This window comes from Xyrauchen texanus, chromosome 9 (genome assembly GCF_025860055.1).
Source record: "Xyrauchen texanus isolate HMW12.3.18 chromosome 9, RBS_HiC_50CHRs, whole genome shotgun sequence".
Lineage (NCBI taxonomy): Eukaryota > Metazoa > Chordata > Actinopteri > Cypriniformes > Catostomidae > Xyrauchen > Xyrauchen texanus.
The window spans coordinates 29,275,899-29,286,429 of record NC_068284.1 but is presented as its reverse complement, the minus strand read 5'-3'; the positions used below and the strand labels follow the sequence as shown (position 1 = coordinate 29,286,429).

At 36.7% G+C, this 10,531-nt stretch overlaps 1 protein-coding gene across 1 annotated transcript in view; it reads right to left on the bottom strand.

The window, feature by feature from the left end:
- Positions 1–289: 289 nt before the first annotated feature.
- LOC127648676 (voltage-dependent L-type calcium channel subunit beta-3-like) overlaps positions 290–10,531 on the bottom strand; it is an 86,785-nt gene continuing 76,543 nt past the window's right edge. The window contains exons 7-13 of the mRNA XM_052133396.1: positions 9,396–9,476; positions 8,977–9,035; positions 8,766–8,875; positions 6,776–6,927; positions 5,704–5,799; positions 4,744–4,917; positions 290–1,959 (exon numbers count right to left, since the gene is read on the bottom strand). Of these exons, the coding sequence (XP_051989356.1) occupies positions 1,258–1,959; positions 4,744–4,917; positions 5,704–5,799; positions 6,776–6,927; positions 8,766–8,875; positions 8,977–9,035; positions 9,396–9,476 (1,374 nt within the window). The 3' untranslated portion in view covers positions 290–1,257. The remainder of the gene's footprint in view (positions 1,960–4,743; positions 4,918–5,703; positions 5,800–6,775; positions 6,928–8,765; positions 8,876–8,976; positions 9,036–9,395; positions 9,477–10,531) is intronic.

Genomic DNA, 10,531 nt, shown 5'->3' with positions numbered 1-10,531 from the left:
TAGAAACCTCATTGCAGATTATAAAACTTATTTCTCTGGCGATAAGGTGAATGCACTGTAAGTCACCTGGATAAAAGCCAAATATATAAAATGAAAATGTAAAAATTTGAAAATGCGTCAAGTCATTCTGATCCATTCATCTAGCTTTCTTTAGTGCAACTACGCATTCGGTCTGAACAGCCCCTATGTAGCCTCCTTTCTATGTAGCCAATAGCAGCATAGAATGAATGCAGGGTACACAAAACATTTTTTCAAGTGGCTAGCAAAATAGCCCTTGCAACTTCCCTGTGGGTAAATGCTAATATCTGTTGTTCCAGTTTTACAATAAATTATTTCTGTAATATTTTCATACCTACTGCTTGTTTAGTAACAAAGATTCCCCATGAATGATCATGAATGATAATCATACCCAAACCAAAACACTTTATATCACATGTAGTTAAAATTTTCCAGGGCCTTAACAGTCCTAAATGTTGAATTGCTGAGGTACTACGGATGAAATGTATTTCCCTAAGAAATTACAACTAAAATGATGTTAGGTGGGAGCAGAATAATTATGTATGCTCCACAGAGATGACATAAAAAGTCTGCATCAACCATCACTCTATTGTTGCTTTAAATATAATTCCAGGTCATGCTTTAAACTGTCAATGACATCAAACCTGATGTAACGGCATTGCCGCCATTTGTTGAATTAAGCAAGCCCAGGTGCAAATTGTATTTGAGACCCACGGCAGAGGGGAAGATTATGAGTGTTGGTTTGCCGAAGAACATTATCAAATGTATGGCTTTAGAAGACTATAGTGCACCAGTCGTCAGGATTACTTCTATGGTGCTTTTTGTCTTTTTTTGGACATTTAAAATTGCCATTCACTTTCATTGTATGGAGAAGACCTGCTCACGTACTGTACACTGCATAATGTATCTTTTTGTGTTTCACAAAGGAAATAAAGAAAATAGTGCTGGGTTGGAATAACATGGGGTGAGTACATCTTCATTTTTGGGTGAACAATTCCTCTATAAACAATGGTAATAGCCAGTGATGTAACAAACGTAATGAACACAATATTATATGAATGAAAGATTCAACATCAACAGAGAGATAAAGAAGTTTAGTTGTCAACCAAAGGAGACGATAATTCAGCAGTATAACAGACAGGGCACAACAGATCAAGAAAGTGAAACCGTGTTGTCCTGAGTACACAGTAGCCAGCATTTCACATAGCAGCATTAAAAACAATGCAAATCCAGACCATCTCAGTGATGAACGTACATATCTTCAGTCCATTTTTCTGTCTCCACACGCCTGTCCCTCTCTCTGTCCCTGTCCCGCTCCTGTCCCTGGTAGTGGTATTGATTGTGATGAGGGTTAACGTAATGATGTTCTTGGTGCGAGCGCAGCTGGCCCTGGTGTCTCTGTTGCCTGTTACGCTCATTGTGCTCCAACTCGTAGTCCTGCTGTCCGTGGTGGGAATAATCTGTAGCAACATCTGTGGTCCCACGCCAGTGTTGATGATGACGATGGCGATGGTTGTGATGGTGGTGGTTATGGTCCCTGTGTGTTGTAGTCCTGTTTTGATAGACCTTGGTTTGGTCCGGATCGTCCTCATCCAGGAGCACATGTCTGCTCTGGGGCTCCATGTACAAAGAGTCTTTAGTAGGCAGCAGCTCCACGTCAACGGGATGCTGGTGGCGAACTTGGTGGTGCTGGTGTTTGTTGTGGTGCTCATTTCGGTTGGTGCTGGACCGATGGTGATGATGATGATGGTGGTGATGGCTGTGTCTCTTTGGCTCACTACGAAGTAGTCTCTCCTCCTCCTCTGCCTCCTGCTGCACTTCCTCCTCTTCCTCTTCCTCCTCCTCATCTCTCATCTCCTGGGCCTGGGGCAGATGCTCCTGCTGGTGCTCCTGAGATCCTTTCCTCTTGGTGGCAGCCATCTTCTTGCTTTTCTGTTCATCCTATATAGAGGAAGAAGGAAGAATGATGTTTTGATATGTATCAATCTAGAATGTCCCCCCCATTCTTTCTCTATTTCTCTTATCTTGTCTCCCTCTATGGAATTTCCTTATTTAAAAAAATAAATAAATAAAAAAAATAAAACAATATATATCCAATCATATGTTGAGAAGGTTATCCAAAAAATTAAAAATCAACAAATAAAGGTAGCTGTGATTTATTTATTAATTCCTAAAAGAAAAATATTGAATAAAATAACCCCAAACAAAAACATTCTATGTGTGCTGAATGAGTACTAAAAGCTATTTGCCTGCCACACATGCCATTCACTTCCTAAACTCATTCTCATTTACAGGTGATAAAGAAAGGACTTAGGAGATAATAAAAATACATTCAAGTCAAAATAAGTCAAAAATCAAAAGCCATAAAATGTATAGTCAAAGCTACAGTATTTCCATAAATCATCATTAAAACAATACACATCATAATTAATAATCAATTAACAAATAACAAATGCATTTAAACTTAAAAGAGCTCCACAAAAATGTTTTTATTTCTTTAGAGATGCTTCTCTAAATTGTCGGTTGCAGTAATTGCTTGTGTAGAACTAAACAAATAACCAGTAAAAAATCTCTGATTGTTATGCTGAGTTTACACTACACGATTTTAAGCCCGATTTTCACTCTCCGACAGTTTTGTGGAGATTGCCGACAAAAGCCCGAAATCATAGGCAAATCAGAGCCAAATCACATGAAAATTCCAAACGCAAATGAGAGAGCATGTTATGGTGTGGTGGTGGCGTAGTGGGCTAAAGCACATAACTGTTAATCAGAAGGTCACTGGTTCGATCCCCACAGCCACCACCATTGTGTCCTTGAGCAAGGCACTTAACTCCAGGTTGCTCCGGAGGGGACTGTCCCTGTAATAAGTGCACTGTAAGTCGCTTTGGATAAAAGCGTCTGCCAATTGCATAAATGTGAATGTAAATGAGAGAGCAAGAAATGGGGCATGGGAAGTTTCAGTGGGAGGAGTCCTGATGTACCTGCAACAGCTTGCATTGGACCGAAGAAATGGAGGAAACATTTGTGGAACATTATCAGGAGCACCAGTGCCTATTTGATGTTTCCTCTGAACTGCACCACAACCGGGTGGAGAAAGAGAAGTGTTGGAGAGAAATTGCCTATTCTTTTGGACAGTTTGGTAAGCAAATAGGTAGATTTTTCAGTAGGAGGTACTTTTTCATATTGTAACAAATAAAATATATGAAGCCTTTAAACATTATGTAAAGTGATTAAAACATACACATCATATTCTGAAATGCATAACATATGATAAAACATGCATTTGTTTTCGTAACTCATATAACTTCTCGCGTCTACTCTGTTGTGAAATGTAACTTAGAGTCCAGGCAGAGTCATGGGTGGGGTTCATCAATTGTGAAATGTTTTGTAACGTGTTCACCCCTGTCACTGATTCCTCGTGTAATTTGAAAACCCCACGACTTCCATGACAAGACAGACAGTTGTGTAATATGAACAGTACCACAATCTGACGTCTTTGAAAGTCGTGTAGTGTGTAGGAGGCATAAGGTGTTAAGAAAAGACATTAAACTACAAAAGTAGCGCTACCACCCTATTGTAAAGTTTACTCACACCTAATACTATGGATTACAAAGCACTAGTGTGTACTACACAACAGACATTTTGCCTCATAGACTACTATCGCACTCACCAAAAGTTTTACCTCAAGTCTTCTTTAAACATCCAAGAGAATTTAGTAAGAGGTGGGGAGGAAATAAAAAATGCAACAAGACAATTTCTTTTGTCACCACAAAAGAAAGTTTTTAGCACATTATGGAGCATGTAGATGTTCAAATTTAAAGGCAGTAGATTATTAGAATTTATGAGTTTAGGTTGACCTGTTTAGTTGATTGTCAAGACATAGAACGAAGGGGGCTGCATTTTCAAGAATTATCATGTTAATTCTGTATATGATAACCACACTGCAAAAAATCTAATACAAATTACATAGAAAAAAAATTATAGCAAACATACATATATACATTTATATATATTTATATACAGATTACTATATATATATGACTTATGAAGCCGACATGTGTTTAATTTTGTTTTTAATTCAATAGGGATTCAGAATTCACATTTGAGGTATGATTGTGTGTAATTTATGTTGTAGAACAAAACGTCCACATTTCGATCAAGTGATGTTTACCACAGACCTTATTTTTCAAGTTAAAATACCCCATTATAAAAACCCAAATCCAGAGGGAACCCATGGTGAATTCTCTTCCATGTTTTTGCACTACAAACTGAACAGCTCTATAGTGTAAGATATTAAGACCTGTTCCACACTGATTATTTTTCTAACCACCTTGGTACATTGTTTTTTCTTGTTTTAAGATATATTTAGATGTACAGTACATGTATGCTTAAAACCATAAAAAATATTTGCCAATTGGGAATTAAAAATAATTCAAATATATTCTTGGAGAAAAAAAATGATATTCTGACTAAGAAACACAAATGACAAAATTAATGATCAGTGAAATAATTTTTTGCCGTGCATTATTCAGGACTAAACAGAAACATCTTCTACTAGAACCAGTGTGCATAAAACTGAAGAACAGGTGATATTAATGAAGAAACACAAATACAAATTGCATACAAATGGAACACACAAGTCTCAGGTCCGAAATTGTTTTGGGTAGCTTTCTCACAGTACTTTTGCTCCTGCTAAAATACATTTAATTCTGTCAGAGTATGTACCTTAGCAGGTGTGGGGCTTGTGGGGAGTGTGTTTTCTGCCAGTTTCTCCAGCATGGGATTGGGAGGCTCCATTTCAGGAGGGTGAGTGGCTCTCCAGTAGGCCTCCAGGTAATCAGCGATGTGCTCACAGGCATCTGTGAGCTGGTTCTCATCCAAGATGACATCAAAAAGCTCCTGTGATAAAGAGAGATGGTGACTTCTTAACAATGGTGTGTATACTGTAATTGACTATGGAACAAACCCTAAAAGCCCATACCACAAAGTAATGCTGGGAGGCTAATTTATGTCCATGACTGCCTGTGGTGTACCTTAAAGTGCCTTGCTACATGGTAAAGCTTAAAAATAACAGTCTCTTGATAATCAGATTAAGACAGTTTCTGATTAGTCCCTACAGCTAAATTTGGATTAGAAATAAAGGCAGTTTCAAAAGGGCAACCTCAAAGAGGTAGAGCATTTCAGCATGGGTGTTCATATTTATTTTCTAAATACACTTAAGTACAAATTATCAGAGGTTATATACCAAAGACAGAGTAATAGAATGTTTTGTGTTGAGAAATCCAGACTAATTAACTAATTTTATAGAAAAACTTCACCCAAAAATACAAATTCCAAGTTATTCCATACACATTTTTCCCCCCATGTGAAACACAAAAGGAGATGTTAGATTCCAGTCTGTTCCTTAAAAAGCTATTGAATGGCTTCAGAATGCTTGGACTATAGTACAAAAGAGTTGTATTGACGTCTTCTATGATACTTTAATGGTGCTTTTTTGTTCTTTTTCGAGCTTGACCATATAAATCACCATCCACTTGTACAGAAAACAGTGGTTCGGGCATTCTACCTTTCATGATCTCCTTTCACATCAGGAAAAAACTAATTTAGAGTTGGAGTGTCATGAGGAAGATTACATGATACATTTCTTTGTTTGTTTTTAAGCAAGTTTCTATGGATGACACTTACATTAGGACACTGGGCCAGTTTGTCAGCAGCCACCATCTGAACATTCAAATGTTTAGTCTGAGACTTGCCCCTGGTCTTAATCAATCTTGTGAGGACCTGAACAGTTGGTTAAAAGAGGAAGGAAAATGGACAGGAAGGATGAGTGGGTGGAATAGGGAGTAAAGAACAATGGGCGTTAGATCATGTTGGGTCACAAGAGAAAGGTTAAAGTTTTTGTGCAACCAGTCTTCTCTGTAAACTAAGCAGTTAATTATTCTAAAAAACATTTTTTATGTGAAAGCAATAGCTGTGCTTTAAATTGTTTTGGGTAAATGAAACTGTTCTTCCTGTAGCCTAGCAGTGACAGACAGATTGACAGATTAAAAGGCTATTAAACTAAAATATACACTCACTGAGGACTTTATTAGGAACACCAGTACACCTACTTTTGCATGCTATTATCTAATCAGCCAATCATGTGGCAGCAGGTCAGGAGCTTCAGGATGGGGAAAAAATTTGATCTCTGTGATTTTGACCATGGCATGATTGTTGGTGCCAGATAGGCTGGTTTGAGTATTTCTGTAAATGCTGATCACCTGGGATTTTCATGCACAACAGTCTCTAGAGATTACTTGGAATGGTGCCAAAAACAAAAATATATGCAGTGAGCGGCAGTTCTGTGGACGAAAACACCTTGTTGATAAGAGAAGTCAACAGAGAATGGCCAGACTGGTTCGAGCTGACAGAAAGGCTACAGTAACTCAGATAAACACTATGTACAATTGTAGTGAGGAGAATAGCATCTTAGAATGCACAACATGTTGAACCTTGAGGCAGATGGGCTACAACAGCAGAAGACCATGTCTGACACTTTATCAGGACCATAGTATTCCTACTAAAGTGCTAAGTGAGTGTATTTTCAATCTTTAGAAAAGACACAAGTTAATCAAATAAGTCATAACATATCAAGGTATCTGGATATTGCTATACTGACAGAATAATCTTGTGTCTGCCTTCTAGTGGTAACTCCTATTCATGACATTATCCTATCCTACTTGAGCAACTTTCCAAGCTCTGAAAAAGGCATTTCAACCTTAGGTGATGAAATCTTGACATAAACCAGGATTGGGGCCAATGAGGTCTTGCTAAGCTGGATAGGGTGGTTAATGGTGTCTGCATCCAGAACCACGAGCTGTAGACTGCGGGCTAACTCAAAAATCCTCTCTACTTCTCCTTGAATTTGGGCTGTAGGGACAGAGAGAGAAAATGAGGCAAGCCCTAAAATTTTCATGACATTTTCCACATATTATTTCATCAAAGTATGAATCTATTAAAGTGCAGCCTAAAGCATATAAGTGTTATGTGAAGCTTTTAAAGGAATATACCGGGTTCAAAAGTTAAGATCATTCGACAGTATTTGTGGCATAATGTTGATTACCACAAAATAATTTTAACTACTCCTACCTTTTCTTAAAAAAATAAAAGCAAAAATCGAGGTTACAGTGGCAGTGAATGGGGCCAATTTTGAGAGGGTTTAAAGGCCGAAATGTGAAGCCTATTATTTTCTAAAAACAATTACATTAATTCTAATGTTAAAACTCATGTATTATTTGAGCAGTAAAGTTGTTTAAATCGTAATTTTTTCAGTAATTTTAGGGTTTTACATTACATCATAATGGCAACAAAGTTGTAAAATTGTCAATAACTTTACAAAGAAAAGATTTGTAAGTGATTTTAATCACACTAAAATCTTGTTAACATGTATATTGTTTATGTCTTGTGGCCATACTTTTGAAATAGTGAGTATTTTAACAATTTTATGAATTGGCCGCCATTCACCTTTGTATGTCTCATTTTTTATTTATTTATGTGGTAATCAACATTATGCCACAAATACTGTCATTCGATCTTAATATGTATTAAACACATAATATTACTTTAATGTCCATTTTTCTGCTAAAATCAAAAGTAAGAAGAATATCTAGAGGAGTAAATGTAAGTATAACAGAAAAGACTTTCCTTAATTTTATTGAGTTTCAGAAGCAAAGCTAAGGTCATTCAATGTGTCACTGAAAACAGAGATGGGAAAAAAATGCTGATGGTACAGTTCCTCATCCACAGGAAAGAACAGAACAATGAAGGTTTAAAGCTCCAAAGTGAGCAAAGTTTAATACCCCCACCCTCCCCCTTTGCGCTGTATTGGAAACCAGACTGGTCTTTCACAACTAACTGAATACAAAAACACGACATACTTTGGCTTATATTTTTGGGACCAAAATAATTATACATGAGTCATGACTTATAGCAGATTTAGTGGTTATGGTGTCTATCACAAGCCGAAGCTTTTAGAAGTAGTAACCTTCACTAAAAGTACCAGGGTTCTTTGACATGTAGTGTTCTTTAATAGGTGGAGTAGCTATGATGACACCAACAGGAATGAGTTGGGGAACATAGACAGGCGACTGCTGAGTAATACATACCCGCGACATCTGAGGTAAGAGCGCATGTGAGGGACAAAGTGGAAATAACCAATCAGATCCCCTTAAGAAAGTTAGAAAACTAAGATCCACACTTGGTGAGAAAACACAATCACTAATGTTAAACAGCTACCTAATCAAAATTAATAACAAATTAATGTGTTGTGACATTTGTAAGTAATTTGAAAAAAGTTTATCTTTATTTTGAACAGTATAAGCTCAGATTCACCTTACCTATTTTTTATTTTTTTTTTGCAGTTTTAATTTGCTTTTACTTAATAATCGTTTCACATGAGCTAAAGTATAAGTAAAGGTCTGGGTTCAATGATCAATCAATTCTTTCAATACTCTGATTTATGTAGTCACTGATTCAGCATTAAATTGCAATTGATTATTTAAAGCTGAGGTGTTATTTCTCAAGGTTAAAATACTTTCTCATATCCCAGGTTAATATCCAGATACAACTTTGATAAGCCACTTATAGGCACATGAATAACACACTTCAGCTTTTATATCTCAAGCCGATACATTTAGAATATATCATGTGATTCGTTTGTAATGAAAGATAAAGGTAGACAAAAAGAGAAAAGGGCAAGTAGTGATTACCTAAGCTGGAGCGGGTGTTGGAGCGATCCATTATGGCATGTTTGCTGGGGTTGTTCAGGATAGACCGTTTGGCAAGTGCAATATCTGCTGTCACCCGGGTGATAGTTATTCTAGTAATTAATTTTATATATTAGAAATGCCACAGTAATCTAAATGACTACACGTTATAAAATCATGATCCATTAATTCTGTATTCATACGGACATCATACCTTCCTTCAAATCTGTGTTTTAAAAAATCAAAGAGAGCTTTTTGCATCATGTCTGTAACCTGCAAAATAAAAAAAGAAGGAAAACCCCTACGCAATTAAGTAACAAGCCAATAATAAAGACTTCAGAGACTAAAGTGTCATTTAAGTACTGTACAGTAGGGGGCAGTAAATATTTGTACTATGTGAGGCATTTTTGGACAATCCACAGGTTCTGTTTTAAGACACATTATGTTCACATTAAAGACAATTCTTAAACTTAAATCTGTACTGAGAAACATAATTTTCTGTTTTTGTTTTAATAGTAAAATCTAATTTGCCTGCTGAGCTACTGGATATTTGAAGCTGTAATGTTGGAAAAAAGCAGAGACTTTAAACTGTCTGTGAAGGGATGAACATGGCATACATTTAAGACCCCTTACCTCATAGCCCTTGAGAGAAGGCCCCATGAGCACCACAGGACGCATGGAAGGCACAACATCATATGCAGCCAGTTGCTCTCCCTATAATAATCAAAAATATCTTGGTGCAAATATTCTTCATAATAAAGATATGTAAATAGTTTGTATAAATATGCATATACATTGTATAATATAATACAATATAATGCAATACAATACAATAATATTAAAAGAGTGTGTATGGGGAGGGGGTGCATACCGATTTCTTCTTCACTTGCTGAACTGAAGTTTAAGATAAAAAAAGAGAAATTGTATTGCATGCAAGCATGTAAACGATAACACTGTGTATGTTCTACCTTTATTCAAATTAAAAGGACAGATAAAAATCTTTTTTGTCCAGGAGAATAGAAATAATAACAATTTCTGAATAATTATTATGAGAAACTCATGTGAACTAAAATATGAATGTAGTAATGAACAGCTCTCTTAATTAAGCTATTTGTCCTAATTTACATTAAAAACATAATCATTCATGTAATATCAGCACACCTGTTTGTGGTGGAGACACTTTCTTTGCATTCATATCATCTTTGGCAGAACTTGCCGCTTTACTAGAACAAGAAATACAAATCATTTTCAACATTATGAATGTTGCAGCAATTAACTTGCATTGTAATATCTGATTCATTCTCATTCAACATAAAAAGACAACACTGTAAAATAAACAAGTTCTTTACTTGGCTAGTGCTTTGGCAGCCTTCCTGGCCTGCACCTCTCTCCTGATCAGAATGGTCTCCAGGTTTACTGGGCTGGGGATAAAACCAACCTCTCCCCATCCTTTACAGGCCGCCCAATCCACCAATCATTATTAAATTTCTGCACAATAAAAGCAGTAACATGATGTGGCTTAAAAACAACTTCACTGACTATCCCTGACTAACTAATTTGACTTACCTAAATGTAATGATTGCACTGATGATTAGCTGGGCTACTACATTGTTGGAGAGCCTATGGCTCTCTCTCACCTCTTTGATATGCAGGAAGTCTTTAGCCTCAAAGGAAACTCCGTGCCCTGGTATAGGGACGTTATCATCATCTGAAGGAGTGTAGGTGAAGTTTGTGCGTACAGCGAAAGCAACAGGCTTATACTGCAAAAA